This window comes from Neovison vison, chromosome 1 (genome assembly GCF_020171115.1).
Source record: "Neovison vison isolate M4711 chromosome 1, ASM_NN_V1, whole genome shotgun sequence".
NCBI classification, from domain to species: Eukaryota; Metazoa; Chordata; class Mammalia; order Carnivora; family Mustelidae; genus Neogale; species Neogale vison.
In genome coordinates this window covers 41,471,473-41,495,487 of record NC_058091.1, presented here as the reverse complement: position 1 = coordinate 41,495,487, position 24,015 = coordinate 41,471,473, and the positions used below count along the sequence as shown (strand labels likewise).

The window sequence follows — 24,015 nt, the reverse complement described above, 5'->3', positions numbered from 1 at the left end:
TCTGAGGGGTTTGAAGTGGCGGGGGGGTGGGAGGTTGGAGTACCAGGTGGTGGGTATTATAGAGGGCACAGCTTGCATGGAGCACTGGGTGTGGTGAAAAAATAATGAATACTGTTTTTCTGAAAATAAATAAATTGGGAGAAAAAAAAAGTAATAATAAAATAAAAAAAAAAAAGATATAAGATAGTCTTTTACGGAGAATGTATTCGATCATGGATTGTCAAACTTTGATCCAAAGGCCCACTGTGGCCTGTTACCTGCTTTTGTAAATAATGTTTTATTGGAACACAGCTATATTCATTTGCTTATGTAAGAACACCAGAATATAGTGCTTTTGTGCTATAATGGCAAAGCAGAAACAGTTGAGACAGAGACAACATGGTCCACGAAACTAAAAATATTTACTATCTGGCCCTTAAAAAACATTTGCTGAACCTTGGATTAGATTAAACTTAAAGCTGGTAATTCTATCTTAAGCTCTCCTGATCCATTTGGCACCTGACAGAGCCCTGGAGGTACAAGCTTTCAGTGGAATTTCTGAATGGATGAAAAAAGGGGATTCCCAGACCAGGGTTCAGAAAGAATGAATCTGTCTACAATTTCCTGCAAGAAGCATTATGTAAATGCATCTCGCTTACTTAAATAGATGTGTTATAAAAAACGGACTATAAATTATATTTCCATAAATGCCTAAGTGGCTTTTTTTTAATTCTTGTAATAACTCCCCCTGTCATCCAAGTCCCATATTTACCTTATAAATTCTATTTTTCTTAAAGCAGGGTATGCTTGTATATTTGTATGTGTATTCCATGTAAGTCAGGAAGTAAATATACACATATATTGCTATCTTTTCTCTACCCACTGTCTATTGAATGCAAAGTGCTTTAAATTACTTCATTTAATCCTTCTATAACAACTCTATGGGGACAAATCATCCCTATATTACATAAAACCAAACAGAAGTAGTTATTTCTTTCTTAAATCTATCTAGCTTTAAATTCTGTCCTAGCATATCATTTTCCTTGAAAAACACTTTTTTCTTTTGCTAAATGGTTTATATTTTTGTTTGGAAATTGAATGTGACATGTAGTTGCATTTTTTTAAATGTAAAAATTTCATAACCACCGTGTCCCTGTATCTTTCACATGAAGACATCAGCAGCTTTTCATTGACCACTTCATTCGATAAATATTTACTGAGTGCCTATCACATGCTCCACACTATTCTAGGCACTGCAGACACAACGGTTCAAAAGACACAAATCCCGGGGCGCGTGGTTGGCTCAGTCAGTCAGGAGGGCATGTGACCCTTGATCTCAGGGTCATGAGTTCAAGTTCCACATTCGAGGAAGGGAGGGAGGGGCGGAGGAAGGAAGGAAGGAAAAGGAAAGGAATGACAGAGAAAATAAGTCATTCGTATTTTTTTTAAAAAAGACAAAAACCCCAGCCCTAATGGAGCTTGCTTTCATTATGATTATCAATTCAGAATAAGGCTTTTGCTTTTATGGGGTGAAGCTACCATCTGTGGGATTATGACTGAACATCTCTAAATCAGAATCTCACCAAGGCGGAACTAAATGGCAGCACCTTGGAGCCACGGTTGGCCTTGGATACCCGGTCCCCCACCGTCCTAGCCGGTGGGCCCCAAGTGTCCTGCATGGTGTGGTGTGCCCCATCCCTGGGGTCATGTGTGGAGAGCCCCTTGTCCCAGGAAACCGGGAAAGGCCTGAAAGGGGGTGGCCCCTTCACTGGTCACACAAAGCAACTTCCTGGGGAATCTGGTAGTAAACCATTCATAGAGGACCTGCTTCTGGGTCGGGGTTTCATAGGTAGCCCCCAGAACAGCTCCTTTGCTGCGATCTATTGAAAGTCAGCCCTCAACACAAGGGTTTGTAAAAAACAATATAAAAAATAAAGAAAAAAAATAATAATAAAGGCATTTGCTTTTCTGTTACAAATTATTCTTTTTTTTTTTTTTTTTTTTTTTTTTAAAGATTTTATTTATTTATTTGAGAGAGAGAGAGTGTGAGAGAGAGCATGAGCGAGGAGAAGGTCAGAGAGCGGAGCAGACTCCCCATGGAGCTGGGAGCCTGATGTGGGACTCGATCCTGGGACTCCAGGATCACGCCCTGAGCCGAAGGCAGTCGTCCAACCAACTGCGCCACCCAGGCGTCCCACAAATTATTCTTATAACCTTACATTTTTCCTATTGTCAATGCAGCCTAAGTTACTATCTTTTACTTTGCTACCTTCTTGACAACAGTAGTTACAAAAGATAATTTGGTTTTACCTTGATAATGATTCAGAAACAGCTTAAATTAAATTTACATTATTTAATCTCCAGATTAAAAAGAAAGAATTAAAGTAAAATTGGGGGGGGGATAAAAGACAATCTGAGATCAATTCCACAATTTTTACATAATTCTAAATCTTCATTTTCAAATGCATGTTGGAATTATTTTTGAATGAATGAATTTTGAAGACAGATCATTTCTTTTTACTGTGTTACAAATTCTGCTAATTAAATACACAGAGAAATTCTATTATTAAAGTTCTAATTATCTTTTCCAAGAATATTCTTCAGAATCTATGAAAAGGCAATGTTTCACAATTTCACAACAGTTCAATTCAATTGCATCTGTAATACCCTGATAATACTTCTGCAGATAATGAATTTACACTCAACGTTCCCCTCTTCTGCTCTACTATGAGATTACTTTTCTAGATTCTACCCCTGGAATTCTCCCATGGGTCAAGTTCTAAATTCCCTGGATATATTACACTTTGTTTATGCTATCTCATTAAGTACTGTCTTCTTTCATCTAATCACTTATGCTAAATAGTATACTACTGATTGCTTAAAATTAATTTCCTCATTTAATCCTTTTACAACCTTATAACACATTTTCCCTGATTTACATAGAATTCTAGATCTATAACAAAAAGATCTCCAATTCGATCTTCCTTTTGGAGCAAGTCCAAAAAAATACAGACCAATCTCACAAACATATATGCAAAAAACCATCAAATTGAATCCAATTATACTAAGTAAATTAACAGGTTAAAGGTAAAAACTCATAAGACTTATCTCAATAAACACTAAAAATGCATACAATAAAATTTGATAATAAAAATTCTTAGCAAACCAGGAGTAGTAATTTTCTTAACTAAATAAAGCTGTATGGTTTTAAAACTTACAGCAAACATCACACTTAACACTAAATCTGAGAACTGATACTGGAACAACTGATTTTCATTGGGAAAAAAAATTAACATGACCCCTACCTAACACATACACAAAAATTAACTCAAAATGTATCACAGTCCAATGTATAAAACTTCTAGAAAAAAAAAATTAAGAAAAAATCCTGCAGGGCACCTGGGTGGCTCAGTGGGTTAAAGCGTCTGCCTTTGGCTCAGGTCATGATCTCAGGGTCCAGGGATCAGTTCATAACTTCATAGAAACATGACAAGATTTACCCAATACCATATAATTCTACACTGTCTACAAATCTAATACCATAACACACACACACACGCAAAGTACTGATTATAAGACTGAATGGAATAGAAAAATACTTTCAAATATTACTTACACAGTAAATTCAAGAAATCTATAGTCACGCTATTAGAAAATGTAGTGAGTTAACAAGAGGGTTCATCAAGATTGCTAGTACAGTTATCAACATACACAAATGATTAGTGTCCTCACAATAGTGCGTGAAGCTATTTGCCAGGAGATGGTATGTCTGAATTCAAAGCAAGGAACCTCCTTTTGACTTCAGTAGGTATTAGGTGTTTCCATTTTAATTTCAAAGCAACAATTTCCAAGTTTATTACATGGCCTCCTTTCAGGGCCAAATGCAAATAAGTAGTTAACTACAATACCAAAACATAGGTTCTTTTTTAAAATTTGTAAAAAGACATGCCAGATCTCCACAGTGAAAACTACACAACACTGCTGAGAGAAACTAAAGAGAACTTAAATAAATGAAGGGATATACCAGATTAATGGGTTGGAATACTCAGTACTGTTACATGCAGATTAGATGCAAATCAAATCAAAATGCTAGCAGGCTTTTTTTCAGAGAAACTAAAAGGTAGATTCTCACATTTAGAGACATGCAGATAATCTAGAACAGCCAAAAACAACTTTTAAAAAACAACGAAGCTGGAAGGCTTAAACTACCTGATTTCCAAGCTTATGTCCTAAAGAAGTCAAGACATTAACGGTAAGGATAGACACACATGTCAATAAAACAAGAAATACAACAGATATCTGGTTAATTGATTTCCAACACATGTGCCAAGACAATTAAATGGAAAAACGATAGTTGTTTCTAATAAATGATACTGGAACAACTGATTTTCATTGGGAAAAAAATTAACATGACCCCTACCTAACACATACACAAAAATTAACTCAAAATGTTATCACAGCCCAATGTACAAAACTTCTAGAAAAAAAAAAATTAAGAAAAAATCCTGCGGGGCACCTGTGTGGCTCAGTGGGTTAAAGCCTCTGCCTTTGGCTCAGGTCATGATCTCAGGGTCCTGAGATCGAGCCCCGCATCGGCGGGCTCTCTGCTCGGCAGGGAACCTGCTTCCTCCTCTCTCTCTGCCTGCTTCTTTGCCTATTTGTGATCTCCATCTTTCAAATAAATAAAATCTTAAAAAAGAAAAAAAAAAAAAAAACAATTTGGAAGGAAGCCTGGGTGGCTCAGTGGGTTAAGTGTCTGCCTTTGGTTCAGGTCACGGTCTCAGGGTCCCGGAATCAATCAAGGCTGGTATCAAGCTCCCTGCTCAGTGGGAAATCTGCTTCTCCCTCTCCCTCTGCCCACCTATACTACCTGTACTCCTATCCATGTCTCTCTCATGCGCCTGTTCTCACTCTCTCTCTATTTCTGTCTCAAATAAATAAATAAAATCTTCAAAAAAAAAAAAAGTGGAAAATAAATGAAAGAATCTCAACACAAACCTCCAAGAAAAATACAAATACTGTACTAGGTTACAGATATAGCTCAGAAACATAGTAGAAAACTTCTACATATTTAAAACTTTGGGCTAAATAGCTTCCTTTCTATAAGAAAAAAAATAACAACAGCAAAGGCAAATGCCAGGCACAATTAGAAACTACCTTGCATAGGGGCACCTGGGTGGCTCAGTGGGTTAAGGCCTCTGCCTTCGGCTCAGGTCATGATCTCTGGGTCCTGGGATTGAGCCCTGCATCGGGCTCTCTGCTCAGTGAGGAGCCTGCTTTCCCCCCTCTCTCTCTGCCTGCCTCTCTGCCTACTTGTGATCTCTGTCTGTCAAATAAATAAATAAGATCTTTAAAAAAAAAAAAAGGAACTACCTTGCACATATTAATTAACTCAATTTCAATTAATTATCACAAAGCCCAAGAAATGCTTCTAGAATTACCACCATTTTATAAATATGGAAACTGAGATGACAAAGGTAGTAACATGATGGGCCAGAATTTGAACCTGGGCAGTAGGGCTCCACACTCTCTTATCTCAGCTACTAAGCAATACGGCCTTTTACAAAGTAAAAGCTTTCTTTCCTTCCAATGTTATGATTTCTTGACAACATACATGTGCATGCACACACACACACCTCCCCAAAAAAGTGGGTTATGCCCAAGTATATCAAGAATTATTTGGGGCGCCTGCGTGGCGCAATGGGTTAAAGCCTCTGCGTTTGGCTCAGATCACGATCCCAGGACCCTGGATCGAGCCCACCATTGGGCTTTCTGCTCAGCAGGGAGCCTGCTTCCCTTCCTCTCTCTGCCTGCCTCTCTGCCTACTTGTGATCTCTGTCAAATAAATAGATAAAATCTTAAAAAAAAAGAAAGAATTACTTGTTAACACAGGTGTCATTAAAAAATATATTAGCTCACATTATAGGGGTGCAGAAGTAGGAAAGAGAGAAAAGGGGGCAAAAAACTTATTTGAATAAATAATGGTTAAAAACTTCCCTAAACCGGGGAAGGAAACATGCATCTAGGTTGAGGAAGCACAAAGAGTTCCAAACAAGACGAACCCAAGAAGGTCCACATGAGGACATACAATAATTAAAATGTCAAAGGTTAAAGAAATCATTTTAAAAGCAGCAATAGGGAAGCAAAAGTTGTGTACAAGGGAAACACCATAAGGCTATCAGCTGGGTTTTCAGCAGACACTTTCCAGATCAGAACAGAGTGGCATGATTTAAAGACCTAAAGGAAAAAAACCGACAACCAAGAATACTCTACATAGCAAGGTTATCCTTCAGAATGAAGGAGAGAGACTTTCCCAGACAAACAAGAATTAAATCATCCACCACTGAACATACCTTACAAGAAAAAGAAGTTCTCTTAGAATGTGATCAAATTTAAGTGACCACGAACTTAATATGGACTGCTATATACTTAGGATGCCATATATGAATTGCACGGTAACCACAAACCCAAAACCTTTAATAGATAACAAGAAATAAAAAGATAGAAAGTCATCAACCATAAGGAGAATATGAGGGGGAAAAAAAGGAAAAAAGAGAACTACAAAACAACCAGAAAACAATGAACAAAATGACATATCAATAATTACTTTAAAATATATATTAGCATCTACTGTACATCAGGGTTATTCTAGAAGGCACTGTATATCAACATTTCACTACATACTTACAACCACAAGAATATTATTTTCATTTAACATGAGAAAACTAAGGCTCAACATTTGCTTAATTTACAGAAGGCATGGAGTTACAAATTTTGAGGACCAAACTATAAATATCACCTGTCTTCCTCAAAAGCAATATACTCTTAACCACATGATACTGTATCTTGTTATTTAGAGCTGCTAAGCTCAGTTTCACTGTAACTTCCAAAACTCTCGTTTTGCTTCATTTTTCACCTAACTTTAAGTATTAATGTTGGTTCTAATTTCCAAATATGTCACTGAACCTCTAAGACTTAAATATTACTTTTTAGATATAGAAGACTCAGACCTGTTATTCTGTATTATTATTTAAATTTATATAATACATTCATCAAGAAAAAAATCAGTTATCCATAGACAAAGGAATGGATAAAGATGATGTGGTATAAATACACAATGGTATATTACTCAGCCTCAAAAAATGGGAGGGAAAGATAAAAGAAGACAAAATCAGAAAGAGAGACAAACCACAAAAGCCTCTTAACTACAGGAAACAAACTGAGAGTTGCTGGAGGAGAGATGGGTGAGGGAATGGGATAACTGGGTGATGGGCATTATGGAGGGCGTGTGATATAATGAGCACTGGGTGTTATACGCAACTGATGAATCACTGTATGTTCACTGAATTTAAATAAATAAATTTTTAAAATCAGAAGAACACACATTATCATTAAACCTTAAATAGCTCCAAAATACATGTACATTCATATTTTACTAGTCATATATCATATTATATCAATTTTAATGTCATGGTTTTCTATTAATCACAAATGACTCATGTTCTTATTTCCACTAATCACATGTCCATCATGAAATTTCAGTATTTTCCTCAAAATGATTCTTAGGAAGGTCTGACAGGTGTCTAACTGCCTTTGTATTCCCACTTCTCTTAAAACTCACACAACGTGGGTGCCTGGGTTGCCTCAGTTAATTAAGCGTCTGACTTCAGCTCAGGTCATGATCTCAGGATCCTGGGATTGAGCCCAAGGACAGGCTCCCTGCTCAGCGGGGAGCCTGCTTCTCCCTCTCCCTCAGCCCCTCCCCCATACTTGTAGGCGTGCAAGTTCTCCCTCTCAAATAAATAAATAAATCTTAAAAAAAAAAATCCACACAATGTATTGGAAGCATAAGCTTTAAATCCTGATGCATTTAACTCATTCAATAAAAAAACACCCTATTTGTAATTCTGACAAAACTACTAGAATAAAAGGGTCGAGGTCAAAATAAGAGAAACATGTTAGAAGAGCAGAAAGGCAGTATCTCAGCAATGTGCTCCTGGCACAGGTCTCCACTTTCTTCCAAACCACAGAGAATATATATGAAGGAGGCTGAAGGGAAGAAGGTATCATAAGAAACTAAAGGAAGTTTAATCATACCTCCTCAGGGAAAAATAATGCACTCCTCTCAAACTAGATGCAGCAAGAAATTATTTCCTTTATTATTTACCACAAGAAAAAGAAACAAATGGAGAAAAGGAATCTAAAAATTGAAACAGTGAAGGGCACCTGGGTGGCTCAGTCATTAAGCGACTCACTCCCCCTGCTTGTGTTCCCTCTCTGGCTGTCTCTGTGTGTCAAATAAATAAATAAAATCTTTAAAAGAAAATAATTAAAACAGTGAAATATTGCTGCTTCTTTTTGCCTTGAAATTCACTATTTACTATAAACTTCAATGCATTAAGACTTAAGCACACCCAGTCCACAATATCTGGTATGTTCACCTTGAAAAAAAACAATTCAGTGTCCTTACACAATCAACAACTCTACGTTTTAAAAGTTTGATTTTTCTAAGTTACTAATAGGATGGCAAAGCATAGGTTTTTAAATGGATCCCTAAATTTTAGGTCATTATTCGCATGTTACGGATAAAGAGACTGAGGCTTAGTAATATTAAAACAAAACAAAAAAATCCTAATTCTAGAACAAGGTTACTTATTGTCATTATAACTCCTGGATTCCAACCTAACACATTCCCTCTCTCTTTCTCTTAATTATTTACACACGTACATATGCAAGAGCCCTGATTTTTTTCTTGCATCAACTATAAAGCAAACACACCATGAGCAATTTTATAGCAGTTAAACTTACCCTGTGATTTTGCTAATGCTGTACTGACCCTTTGCAAATGCACACAGGTTTGAAAATGAGAGGTTTATTTAGTCAACTAAAAATGAATTAACTATTACTAAACACCATAGTAGCACCACAGTAGATACTTTATATACATTATTTCACTTAATACTCAAAATAAGCCTATGGGATAATTATTATTAATTTCATCATTCAGGTGGGAAAACAAGATTTCAAAAAGGTTTAGAAAAAAAAAAATAAAAATAAAAAAATTTTAAAAGGTTAAGAAATTCTGTCCAACATTTCAAACCAAGGAAACTGTAAGGGCAAAGTGAACACATTTTTGTGATCTTTCTGATCCCAAGCTGCCTCAAAAAAAATCCCTAAATTGAACATTAAAATCACTACTTCTGGGCACGTGGGTGGCTCAGTTGGTTGAGCAACTGCCTTCGGCTCAGGTCATGATCCCAGACTTCCAGGATCGAGTCCCGCATCGGGCTCCCAGCTCCTTGGGGAGTCTGCTTCTCCCTCTGACCTTCTCTTCTCTCATGCTCTCTCTCAATCATTATCGTTAAAATAAATAAATAAAATCTTTTTTTTATCACTACTTTTTTTAAGATTTTATTTATTTATTTGAGAGACAGAGAGAATGCCAGAAAGAGCACAAGCAGGGAAGGGGCAGAGGGAGAGGGAAAAGCAGACTCCCTGCTGAGCAGAGAGCCCAATGCGGCGCTCTGAGATCATGACCTGAGCAGAAGGCAGACACTTAACCCACTGAGCCACGCAGGTGCCCCACTACCTCATTAATAATAAAAACTACCTTTCTTTGCTCTTTCAGCAAAAAAAAGTCTTTTCTTTTCAGTTAAATCTCTTTCTTACAATTCCATTGTAATTATCAATTTTAGTTTAAAAAAAAAAAATGTATATTTTAGACTACATGGGGCAGAAGCCTATGATTTTCAAAGCTCTTCAGAATACCATGTAGATTTGTAGCAATCCAAAGCAGCACATAAAAAACTTAAGTATGCCTTTGTCTGACTTACAAGAGGCTTGAGATGCTCCCTTCATTTACAGATTCATCAGTTAAAATTTCCTCTACTATTCAAGTGCCCATTTCCCCATCCAGAGTTGACTTTTTTTTTTTTTAAGATTTTATTTATTTATTTGACAGAGAGAAATCACAAGTAGACGGAGAGGCAGGCAGAGAGAGAGAGAGAGGGAAGCAGGCTCCCCGCTGAGCAGAGAGCCCGATGCGGGACTCGATCCCAGGACCCTGAGATCATGACCTGAGCCGAAGGCAGCGGCTTAACCCACTGAGCCACCCAGGCGCCCCAGAGTTGACTTTTACATGACATGACAGATCAAGCTAGCACCCCTCGGTCTAATCTCATTTTAACTTGACAAGAAAATAATGTCCTTCTCTGGCTAGTTCACTATCCAGCAGAACAGAACTATAACATGAATCCTGTGGTAGTTGCAAATTTTTGAGTAGCCAAAGTAAAAAGAAATAGGTAAAATTATTTTTTTTAAAAGATTTTATTTATTTATTTGTCAGAGAGAGAGGAGCGAGGGTGAGCACAGGCAGGCAGAGGCAGAGGGAGAAGCAGGCTCCCTGCCAAGCCAGAAGCCTGATGTGGGACCCGATCCCAGGATGCTGGGATCATGACCCGAGCCGAAGGCAGCTGCGTAACCAACTGAGCCACCCAGGAGTCCCGGTAAAATTAATTTTTAAGATGTGCTATTTACTTCAAAACATTAACATGGAATCAATATTAGAAATTATTGATATATTATACATTCTACTATTTGTGAATTCTGTGAATTCTGGTATGTATTTTACACTCACAGAACATCTCCGTTCAGACGAGCCATGTCTCTGCTGCTCAGTAGCCACATGCATAATGGAAAGCAGAGGCCTAGACCAAGAGTCAGTAAACTTCTTCAGTAAAGAGCCTGATAATAAATATTTTAAGCTTTACAAACCACATACAATCTGTCACATGTTCTTTTTTAACCATTCCTTAAAAGTATAAAAACAGATTACACAGCAAAGTGATCATACTTAAATGCTACTTAACTATACATTTAAAAATGTTAAAATACTGACTTTTTAAAATATCAAATACCCTGTTATAAACCTGAAATACAATATTGTATGTCAATTATAATTTAATGAATAAATAGATTATAAAAATCCAAAGGCATTTCCACTAGAAGACAAAAAAAGAACAGGTGAATTTTACATTATATATATTAAACTACAGTAAAAAATTTTACATATATAAATGCCATTCTTAGCTCATGACTCCTACAAAAACAAGCCATGGGCCAGATCTGGACTACAAGGAGAATCCAGCCCCTCCTCTAGACAAATCTAACAGAACTACCTAACAAGAAAGAAAGTAGATGACTCATGTGTGCTAAGGCATATATTTTTGTGTGTGCGCACACATATATATTTCATGTAATACTATTTGTGCAAATAATCCAGAATTAAACTTAGTCTTTTTAAGGATTATAAACAAAGTACAAAATACAGTGAAAACGGGAAAAATACCTAATACATACTACAAATAGATTTTTAAATTAAAGAGACACACAAGCAGGTACCCCATGCCAGAAAAGACTATCATACATATTGTTTGTAAACATGAAATAAGAGGAACCCAGGCAGTCAGTTAAGCATCTGCCTTCAGTTCAGGTCATGATCCTGGACTCCTGGGAGTCCTCATCAGGCTCCTCGCTTGGCAGGGAGCCTTCTTCTCCCTCTGTCTGCCGCTCCCCCTGATTGTGCTTACTTTCTCTCTCTCTCCTGACAAATAAATAAATAAAATCGTAAAAAAAAAAAAAAAAAAAAAAAAAGAGAGAGAGAAAGAAATAAAGGAAGGAAGGAAGGAAGAAAGAGGAACCCATATATTTATTTGCTCCTCTACCTACATGGGCCACTAAGATGTTCAATATTAGATAACTAACAGTACATTTCATTTAGAGTATTCCACAATTTAAAAACCATTTCTATACATATTTTCTCATTCCAGGCTTCAAATAAACCCTTTGAAGTAGAAAACACACAGAGTTATTTAATAAAAGATGGCATGGGGCACCTAGGTGGCTCAGTTAAACATCCGACTCAGTTTCGGCTCAGGTCATGATCTCATGGTCCTGGGACTGAGCCCCACATCAGGGTCCATGCTCAGCAGGGAGCATGCTTGAGATTCTCTCTTCCCCCTGCTCGCACATTGTCTCTCTCTCTCTCTTTCTGTCTCAATAAGTTTAAAAAAAAGAAAAAAAGAGGGGGGTGGCTCAGTCGGTTAAGCCTCTACCTTCGGCTCAGGTCATGAACTCAGGGTCCTGGGATCAAGCCCGTGTGGAGCTTCCTGCTCAACAGGGAGCCTGCTTCTCCCTCTCCCTCTGCCTGATGCTCTGCCTAGCTGTGCACTCTATCTCTCTGTCAAATAAATAAATAAATAAATAAACTCTTCAAAAAAAGGTGGCATATATTACTACCAACTATGCCCCTTATTCAAGCAGTAAAGGATAAAACTAAGTCTTCAACGTCTATCTCTGTGCTCTTTCTACTTCTCAGTACAGTTTTTCTAATACAACTTTCTTCCCTTCTCAATCCATTCAATGAACCAAAATATCATGAAATATCTTTAGAGAAAAAGCACAAAAAAATGAAAATTTCAATCAACAGAAGCTACAGATCTCTTAAGAGCATAAAACACTGCCAATACTATTCATTCACTCAAATCATTCAATATCTACCAGTATAAGGACTTGCTGATTACCACTGATAATAAAGGTACAAAAGACAGACTTCCTCCCTGATCTTGTGAAGCTTACAATATAGCAGGAGATACAAAAGCAAAATAATTAGAAAGAAAAAAGTTACTTCTGATAAAGTGATATGACAAAAATAGTGTACTGTGACAAGAGGTATCTCATTTCTAAAAGTTGATTTTACTGAAATGTAAGACATACAACTATTAAATCTTCAATTAAACAAAATGATTTCACCTGTATCTGAGACTATAGTGGCTTAGTGTTTAATCAATTCGCCTATATAACTAATATAAATCTCTTACTGTTTTATTTTTAAGAAACTCTGTATTTCTATCTATATAATTTGGCTTTACAATTAGGAAACAGACCCTCTTCTACAATGTTTTAGAATCTGCAAAACTGTCACTGTTGCCCCCAGGCCTTGGTCTCATATTACATTCAATTTCAGAAATCCTTTTATCTAAATACTGCTCCTAATTACAGTAAATAAAGGTCTCATATTACATTCAATTTCAGAAATCCTTTTATCTAAATACTGCTCCTAATTACAGTAAATAAAGAGCCAATAAACTATGGAATAAGGATAATAAAGAGTCCCACACTCCATCACAACATGGCTTTAAATAAGAAGTAGGGCACCTGGGGGGCTCAGTTTGTAAGCATTAGACTTTTTCTTTTTTAAGACATATTTATTAATTTGAGAGAGAGACAGAGAGCATGAGTGGGAGGAGTAAATGGAGAGAGAGAGAGAATTCCAAGCACAGAGCCAGGACACTGAGATAACAACCTCAGCCAAAACCAAGAGTAGGACACAACCAACTGCACCACCTAAGCGCCCTGGGCGTATGACTCTTAATCTCATGATCCTGAGTTCAAGCCCCAAGCTGGGTGTGCAGACTACTAAAAAAATTAAAAAATAGGGGTGCCTGGGTGGCTCAGTAGGTTAAGCGTCTGCCTTCATCTCAGGTCATGATTCCAGCATCCTGGGATCAAGCCCCACCAAGGTGGGGAGTATGCTTCTCCCTCTGTCCCTTCTCTCCACCCATTCTCATCCCCGGCACATGTTCTCACTCTAAAAGATAAATATAATCTTTTAAAAATAAATAAAATAGATTAAGGAGGGCATGTGACATACTGAGCACTGGATACTATATAAGACTGATGAATCACAGACTGTACCTCTGAAACCAGTAATCCATTAAATGTTAATTAAAAATAAAACAATTTTTTAAAAAATAAAACATAAATAAATAAATAAATAAATAAATCGATAAAGTAAATAAAGTGATAAATCAAGTGTTCATGGCTTTTAATCTGTTACTCTAACTCCATGGGCTCCTAGATCATTCTACAGCTCCCTGGGGCTCTTTTTACCCTATAGATCACAGTTAGTCCCTCTCCCGTGCTATTGGCCTTCAATCCTACCATGAAAAAGAAAGATCTGGCACTGGTCCAGAAAAATATTTCACATAAATGTTTTTCCTCACAGAATAAAGTATCCTAAGACAGAGTAGGTATCAAATGAATACTAAAAGGGTCTCCTTTAGTTTTGGTGGAGCACAGTTCCATGAGAAAAGAGGTATTTCCATTATCGGTTGAAACATTTTAGCTCAAATCATTGTAGCTAATCATTTAGAGGTCTGACAGTATTTTTTTTTTTTTTAAGATTTTATTTATTTATTTGTCAGAGAGAGAGAGGAGCGAGAGTGAGCACAAGTAGCCAGAGAGGCAGGCAGAGGCAGAGAGAGAAGCAGGCTCCCTGCCGAGCAAGGAGCCCGATGTGGGACTCGATCCCAGGACGCTGGGATCATGACCTGAGCCGAAGGCAGCTGCTTAACCAACTGAGCCACCCAGGCGTCCCAAGGTCTGACAGTATTGAGAAGGTATGGGGCAAGGGGTATACAAATGCTCAGAAAAGGGAAAATAAACAAAGATAGGATGGGGGACTACAAATAACAAATTTTATAGATTGTTATTTTACCCAAGGTTTGCCATGATCACAGGCTGGATATCATGGAGAAAACGAGGTAGAAGGTAAAAAATAATCCAGAATATGAAACTCATCAGATTAAAACTATGTCTCACTCCCAAATCCCCAGGCCATTTATAGTATCAAGTCTGGAGATGCGCATCTTTTTTTTTTTTTTTTAAAGATTTTATTTGTTTATTTGACAGACAGAGATCACAAGTAGACAGAGAGGCAGGCAGAGAGAGAGAGAGAGGGAAGCAGGCTCCCTGCTGAGCAGAGAGCCCGATGCGGGACTCGATCCCAGGACCCTGAGATCATGACCTGAGCCGAAGGCAGCGGCTTAACCCACTGAGCCACCCAGGCGCCCTGGAGATGCGCATCTTTGCTCCTCACCTTTTTCACTGCTTCTCCACTCAGAGGTAGGTAATAAACTTTAGACACTGTTATAATATTAAATATCTATTAACAAACCTTAAGACATTGTTACACAGCTACTATATATCAAGGTGCCTAGGTGGCTCAGTCAGTTAAGTGTTCAAATCTCAATCTCAGTTCAGGTCTTGATCTCACGGTCATGAGTTCAAGCCCTGCACTGGACTCCACATTGGGCACGAAGCCTACTTAAAAAAAAAAAAAAAAACATATACACACACACATACATCAACAATTTAACTTCTACTAATCCTTACTACCAATTTAATAGATTATAAACTTATTCTAATCTAAAAAATTAAATATAATTTTAAAATTCCAAAAATAAGCAACAAGTTAATTTTTATTTATCCTTCAAAAATATACATTCATAGGGAGGAGGGCATAGAAGGGACACATTATCCAAACTGTCTCTATCTGAATCTTTAACTGTATCCATCCTAGAGATTCATCCTTTTGAATGAATATTCCTAGAACACACAAGGCAAACTTTATTATTTTATGTCTCTATATGGCTTAAAATTTTATCAAGTATTAATTTAATTTTTTAGATTAGTTCATTTTTAAATTCAAAATAGTATGAAAAAATAAGCATATATAAAACATACTTATTGTTCAACTATTTGCATTCGCTATATGAAGCATTTAATATAACTGCTTTTTTTTTTTTAAGTAGATTCCACGCCTAGTGTGGAACACAATGCAGGGCTTGAACTCACAACCCTAAGGTCAAGACTGAGCTGAAATCAAGAGTCAGATGCTCTCTACTGACTGAGCCAACATGTTGGACCTCAGGCACCCCAATAAAACTGCTTTCTAACCAAAAGAATAAAATCAAGACCTCAGTGATGGTAATGGTTACTTCTAGGTGATAAAATCACTCTTTAATTTTATCTTCTTCTTTTCGTTTACGTTATTTTCTGAACTTTGTTTCACAAACCTGTGTTATCTACAAATCCCCCCCCAAAAAAAGCTAGAAAATGCTGAGTTGAAAGGAAAGATGATTTCCAACAAAGACCAACAAATGAAAGAAAATATTTCGATATATTCCCTATTAAAAAAAACAAAATGTAACTACTAAAAAGCATATCATGTTGAAATAGTATCATTATATTCACCTAATATTAAAATTAAGTTCTATCTGCCCCACTCCATATCTTCGTATGTATGCAGAAGATAACATGATATGAAAGGTGTAATTGCCATTTTGACATCAAAAACTACTCACAAAAATTAAGTGCAACCTATATTATCTTCAAAATAACACTTAAAAACCAAATGTGAAAACAGCATCTCAAAAAAATATCTGCATCCTCATTTTTATTGCAGCATTAGTCCTAATAGCCAAGATACGGAAACAACCTAAATGACCATCAACAGATGAAGAAAGAAGATGTACTATATAAATAAACAATGGAATTGTACTCAACCATGAGAAAGAAGGATTTCTGCCATTTACAACATAGATGGACCTTGAGGACATTATGCTAAGTGAAATAAGTCATTCAGAGGAAAACAAATACTATAGATCACTTACACATGGAATCTTAAAAAAATGATAGAAACAGAGACTACACTGGTAATCACCAGGGGCTGAGAAGGTAGAAGAAATGGGGAGAAACTGGTCAAAGGATATAAACTTCCAATAAGTTCCAGGGATCTAGTGTACATCATAGTGATTATAATAAATAATACTGTACTATACACCTGAAAGTTGCTAAGATAACATACCTTAAATATTCTCACCACAAAAAAGAAATGGTCATTATGTGAAGTGATGGTGGTGTTAGCTAACAGTAATCATCTTACAATAGGTTTAAATGTTCAAATCAACACATTATACACCTTAAACTTCCATAATGTTATAATGGAATCTCAATAAATTTATCTTCAATAAATTCTCAATAATGTTATAATGGAATCTCATAATATTATAATTGTATCTCAATAAAGCTGGGGAAAAAGCTAACTATATAAATGCTATCTTAAGTCTCTGAAACATTTTCATTATGAAAAATTAATAGGAAAAAGCTAATATTAACATCTGTTAAAATAATTACTTCAACTATTAGAACATTTGCCGAATAAAAAAATACATATGGCAAAGCTATAAAAATATGTTTACAAAAGAGAAAGAAAAGTTAAATGTTGATGAAGCATAAAATTTATACTAATAAAATTTAAAAGTATAGGAATATGAAACCTGAAGCTAAGCTTTGTTGTAAGAATAAAACACCCTTAAGAGGGCATAAAATTACAAAAAGTATTAGCAAAGATTAAGAGAAAAACTATTCAAAGGAGCAAAATATAGAACAAAATATTCTAAGGAATAAGATATCAAGGAGACTTGGTAATTTTTAGATTATAAACTGACAACACATCTGTTAGTTTCAGAAGTGCTCAACAACCACTGAACATAAGGTGATGGGCACCAGACATATCAAAAAGCACAATATTATCAACAGAAAACACTTTCAAACTTCAATTTGGTATAGACTAAGTCAAACTAACAGAACTCTGGGGGGCGCCCAGCTGCTCAGTGGGTGGAGCATGCAACTCTTGATCTCAGGGTTGTAAGCTGGAGCCCACACTGGCTGCAGAGATTATTGAAAAATAAAATCTTCTAGGGATGCCTGGGTGGCTCAGGTGGTTAAGCAGTTGCCTTCAGCTCAGGTCATGATCCCAGCATCCTGGTATCGAGTCCCACATCGAGGGGATGTGGGACTTCTCCCTCTGCCTCTGCCTGCCACTCTGTCTGCCTGTGGTCACTCTTGCTCCTCTTTCTCTGACAAATAAATAAATAAAATCTTAAAAAATAAATAAATAAAAATTTAAAAATACAAATAAAATCTTCTAAAAAACAAAAAAGAAAAAAAACCTCTGAAACCAAAAATTTAGAATGAGGGAAACTGAATTACATAACTAAGAATACTTGGAAAATAAAAATAATGATATTTGAAATATGATTATTTTACTGTTCAAGTCAGAAATTCACACTCCCAAGAGTACAAACCTTGTCTAACAACAAAGCGGTATTCTTCAAGCATTAGAGTTATTTGTATAACTTTATTTAGCAAGTCTAACTTACCGAGTACCATCTGCTTTCCAGCTTACTTTATATGGCTTCTGCTCCAAAAGTTTAATATTTTGCTTGTCCATGGAAACAGGCTGTGCTCCAGGGAATCCAGACCTTAAAGAAGAACATTTTATTACTATTATAGCTGGCATCCATACAAAGCAATACATCTCAAACCAATCTCACATTAGTCATACATTTATCACAACATTCTCCCTATCATGAGATTAATGTCAACTGGAACATCAACATTCCCAAGAATGCTAATGAAATATTATCTATTATCTTCTAGACATTTCAGACTCAAGTTAACAAGATTCTAATCGCCACTAAATACCATAACCACTGGGCTTTTTAAATATTTAATTCATGATCTAATAGTAAAGTAGGTATGTTTACAAATCTTCTACTTCAGGAAGAAGTTTAAATCTTGCTTGCCTTAATTATCTTACATTATTCTAGACCCCATATTCTTCCAGCATGACTCCACCAACTTGGCAAAACTCCAAAAGGTTGGCAAAATTCTGCTTAAAAGATGCCCAGAAGTGACAAAACAGGAGAAATATTGGTCAAGATTAAAGTACACTGGCAAGGGCTTAGCACAACATGAAAATCAATATTACTTCATCATCATTTTAATCTTTTAGTTAAAATTATTTCTAGCTAACTGATCTGTACATACCAATGAAAAAGTTCTTTATATTAGGAATTTTTAAGAATTATCGATCCTGTTTCATCATGTTCTAGCTGTGCTACAATTTTCTGCCACAGATGGCTATGACCAACAGAAACGACCAAAGACCAAGACTTGAGAGCAAAAGATTAGAGCAGAGCCGTGAACTCTCCAGAATCCCCTCCCATGAAATGTCTGATAAATATTTTCAAGTCATGGTAGGGGGTAAAACATAATTAAAGCTGATTCCCCTAGGTCTCAGAAAACTGGACTACAGAAAAACTAGAAAGTGAGGTACATTCAAGTCTTCAAGTCTCACTTCTTCTCCCTTAGTAAAATGATATGGGCAACCCAATCATTAATCAGCAACAGAATTAAACACACAAAACAAATACTAGATAGTGACAAAAATAACTTTGTATTCAGTTAGGAAGACATGTTTGATTCATTTAATCTTGACTCAACCGTCTAGTAATCTAATTTTTTTTGTTTTTTGTTTTTGTTTTTGTTTTTTCTAGTAGTCTAATTTTAACTCAATTGTTGATCATGAGAAAAATCTGATAAACTCTTGCTTGATATCTTTTTAAGCACTCTAGGTAAATATTCAAACTTCAAAGAACAAAGAAGCTAAGTCAACGTTTGCATTAATGTTAAATGTTGCACAACACAAGTTTTATTTAAAACTTGAAAATGTTTATTACCCTTCCCAGCCACAGAATTGATGACACTTCTGCTGTACCTCTCCTAACTTTGGTTGAGTTGTTACTTGAGTCACACCTTTAACAGTTACACCTTCCAGGAAAATAGCACCCTTAAGATAAAAGGAAGAGAAAAATATCTTGTTAGTGTTCAGAATCTGTTCACAAAAACCAGACTGAGAAATAGATTTGTTTATTTTCACAAGTCTGCAAATATATGAAACAAAAATGGTCTGCTCCAGAAAGTTCTATAAAATCCCCCTGGGATTGACTGCACATTTGCTTTCCTTAATCCATCACAGGTTTTACAATGTACATATATAGCCTAATGTCTGTATCATATTGCCAAAGCACTCCATGGTTACTACTTATTAATAACAGCAATAATAACTTACCTACCATTTACTCAGAGCTAGGCAGAGGCTCTGACATTCTACATTCTACAAACATTTTCTCAAATCCTTATAACAGCTCTGAAAAGCAGATTTTATTTACAAATAAGTAAATGAGACTATATGCAATTTATTCAGGAGGTAAAAATAGAATCTGAACCCAGGTCTACAGTATACCATTCACTAATGATTCTAACTAGGGACAGAGAGAGGAGCTGTACCACAGATGCAGTATGGATTTTAAAGAGATCAATACCCACAATACATACCTGTGTAAACTAGAATAAGAGTGTAACAGTAGACAAAATGGCTAAACTACAGTCATTGGAAGTAACAAACACTATTACTCATCACTGAATTTTTAATCTAAATTTTTAAACTCAGAACTACATAAAGTGTTTTATTGTATTTCATAGCAAGCATATTTTTAAGATATCACAGAGAAGTGAAGCAGATGGAGAATTTATATATCAAATAAATACAGAACACTCCTGGAAATTTTAAAGACTAAAAATACAGTCTAGATTCATGCTACAATTACTTTCAGACCCATAAAAGGCCTGGCATCAGACTCAAAAATCCATAAAACAACTCTAGCTGTTAACGTAATTAAGGAATAAAAAATATGGTCTACAAGCTGCAATGATCAACCTTCTGGCACAGATTTGGCAACTCGAGCCACTTAGGAATGAAAAAAAAGAACATGGTATTTCGTCCACATGCGTCCCTGTCAAATCTAGAAGAGTCCTGAGTCAATCCAGCAGACACTAGTTCTACTTTTTGCCCCTAATTCTGAATCACTTTTTATAATTATATGTCGTCAACTCTGTTCTCCTTAAGTAAGCATACGTTAAAGACTTTATGAGCCAAAAGATAAAGGAGTACCATTTGCATTACGCCATCACCTCTTTTTACCAACCACTCAAATTTCTGCTTTAGAACCATGCAACCATTAAATACACTAACTACAGAAAGAGAAAAAGAACCAGGTTCACAAAATATTTTTGTATATTTAATACCTGAGGTACTCAGATAACAGCAATATACTTATAAATTTATATCCTGTTTATTCTAATTAAAAAGAAAAGGCATTCAGAGAGTTCAATTTTCAACATCTTTATTCTGAAGGTATTAATAGCATAAGATTTTTTAAGTTTTACAGGAAGAAGGTTTACTCATGAGCACGTAATTCCTGAGGGAGGTTAAGAAATCAATGATAATTTCTGAAAAGCAAGGGCAACTAGCATAAATTATTCCTAAAACATAAATACTACTTCTTTTTTTAACAAGTAATGAAAAGGACTAAAACACTGGAATATGATCAACATTCACCAAGCACTATTCCACAGTATTACTACAGAAATATTTTAATAATTCTATGCAGCTAAACAAACTAAATTTTTTTAATTTAACAGAATAAATATTCAGCCTAAGTACATATTTAGCTATTAAGCGTGTTTATAACCTTAATCACTTAGCAAATGCCTCTCATCCATTTATACTTCTTCTTCCTTGATCTTTCCTATAATGCATCCATTTATTTTTTTACTTTATCTTCCCCTACTTTCTTCTGCAATTATTATTATTAAGTAAAAAACGGTAGGAATAAGTCCTTAAAAAACACTAAGAATTGGGGCGCCTGGGTGGCTCAGTGGGTTAAAGCCTCTGCCTTCGGCTCAGGTCATGATCCCAGGGTTCTGGGATCGAGCCCCGCATCGGGCTCTCTGCTCAGCGGGGAGCCTGCTTCCTCCTTTCTCTCTCTGCCTGCCTCTCCGCCTACTTGTGACTTCTGTCTGTCAAATAAATAAATAAAATCTTAAAAAAAAAACAAACCACTAAGAATTATGCACTTTTTACACAAATACTATTTAGTAACTTTTTTTTTTTTTAAGATTTTATTCATCTATCTCAGAGAAAGAAAGAACACATGCACACACAAGGGGAGCAGCAGGCAGAGGGAGAAGCAGGTTCCCCACTGAGCAAAGAGCCCAGTGTGGGATGCGATTCCAGGACCGTGGGATCATGACCTGAGCCAAAGGCAGATGCTTAACCCAATGAGCCACCCAGGGATCCCATCTGCTTAGTAACTTTTCAACTTAATTTGCTGTTCACTGTCATTACAGGTTTCTTCTGACAAAAGTATTTTATTCAAAATTACATGGTAATTTCTAAAAGTATCACTAAATCTAAACAGCAATGTCTTAAGTCTGGAACTATTTTCAAACATACTATAATTGAGACTCAAAGTCTTTGACATTTACTTTCACTTTTTAACGAACTACCATTTCAGTTTGTGGGAATAAAGAAATTTCAAAAGTGAAAAGAAGATAACATATGCTTAAGATGAAACAGGTATATTTCATTAACAGAGTCTGCCAGGCTTAAAATGGAAATTCATACAGCTACCACAAAAAAGGACAAAAGGACTCAGTGATCAGTTAGAAGAAAACTGAAAAAACCATTAGAGAAGATGGGGTGGGTGTGCACATAAAAGGTGTGTGTGGTAGAGAATGAGTGAGCAAGTATGTATGTTATGTGTAACAAGGATATTTTAGTAATGAAGAAAATGCACTAATAGGTTTTTTCAAAGACATGATCCCAGACACTGATTCAGAGGAGCAAGCAACATAACTGCTAGTCACACTCCTCCAAATCATTAATAGCATGTGCTCAAAAGATGAACAAAGGTGTCAGGAAATGTGAGGGCCAAGTACAGTGCAACTGTTAAAAACTCAAATAGAACTATCAGAATTCACTACAAGAGTCCATCACTTCAAACCATAGTCAAGAAAGGGGAATGCTAACAAAAATAAAGTCTCAAGCCAAAATAAGTTCACTGCTTTGAGATGGGAGTTATAAAAATTAGTCACGCTTGGACTGCCTCTGCTAACTACCTTCAACTCAGATGGAAATAACAGGAAAATGAAAGTTTTCCAACCATTAATTTGCCAATTACTTTTATCTATACTTCTCGTGCCTGTCAATCATACTGTTGACATCATCCAAAATCAAGTCTCCAGTCAGCTTTCCTCTTTTTTTTTTTTTTTTTCTTTTTTGACAGACAGAGATCACAAGTAGGCAGAGAGGCAGGGAGGGAGGGAGAGAGAGGGGGAAGCAGGCTCCCTGCTAAGCAGAGAGCCCAATGCAGGGCTCGATCCCAGGACCCTGGGATCATGATCTGAGCTGAAGGCAGAGGCTTTAACCCACTGAGCCATCCAGGCGCCCCTCATCTTTCCTCTTTGATGGTCCTATCCTCACTGCTTTGGAGCCCTCTCTCTCTGGTTCATCTTATCACCAATCACCTTCCCAAACAGTTTCAATATAAATCCTTGGATCTCTTTTTCATTACCTCAACCTTTTTCATGAATACCCTGTCCCCTTATGTCTTAACTAAGAACTAACTCTTCACCAAGGAGACCACTTCTCTCATAAAGAAAAGCTACTCATTGGCCCACTGCCCAAGTCCCATGGTGGGTAGTATAAACCATTCTCCTATATCTTCACTTGCTCTCCTGGACTCTCAAAATTTCCTCTTTCATTTCTATTTACACTAACTCCATTCAGCTATACCACTCAACTGTGGTACAGGAGACATCCACTACAGCTAGTGGCACAACAGCTCTCTTAAAGAGCTGTGAAGACAGGACCCTAACAGCCATGTTATAAAACATTACAAGATAGCATCCCACTCCAGCCAAAGTTGATGGGAGCATAAGCAAACCACTAACTCAATCTGAACCAACCAGGTTCTCTCTTCTGGTAACCTGGAATTAGGATTCAGAGAGTCTCTGCATATGGCTAAAATTACAACATGTAAGTTCAGAAGATATAGGATAATTATAAGCTCCCAGGTAAACAAGGAATAACAAAGAGCCACTCTTAAAAGACAAAGCCAGTGAGATAAATGACACAAAAGGGGAGAGACAGAAATAGGAGAGAAAAGCAAAGATGAAAAAATAAGAACAAAGAGCAGAAACTAGGTTCTAAATAGTTTTCCAGGTCCAGGCTCCAGTCCCTTCCTGATATCTGGCTATATTACTGGGTTTGAGTCCTACTCATATGCTCACAACAATTTCCTCTTATTATTTAAGCTAGTTTGAGCTAATTTCTATTACTTGCAAGTAGAGAATCTAAAGTAGTAAAACACTATTCTTCGTGTACTCACCTCCACTCATTTCCCCACATTGATCAAAAATATTATTTCTCACTGTGCTAACTTC

At 36.3% G+C, this 24,015-nt stretch overlaps 1 protein-coding gene across 1 annotated transcript in view; it reads right to left on the bottom strand.

Annotated features, from left to right (window-relative positions):
* Positions 1-24,015, bottom strand: part of RNGTT (RNA guanylyltransferase and 5'-phosphatase) — a 344,889-nt gene that overhangs the window by 284,036 nt on the left and 36,838 nt on the right. The window contains exons 7-8 of the mRNA XM_044245889.1: positions 19,407-19,516; positions 18,045-18,146 (exon numbers count right to left, since the gene is read on the bottom strand). Coding sequence (XP_044101824.1) covers positions 18,045-18,146; positions 19,407-19,516 — 212 coding nt within the window. The remainder of the gene's footprint in view (positions 1-18,044; positions 18,147-19,406; positions 19,517-24,015) is intronic.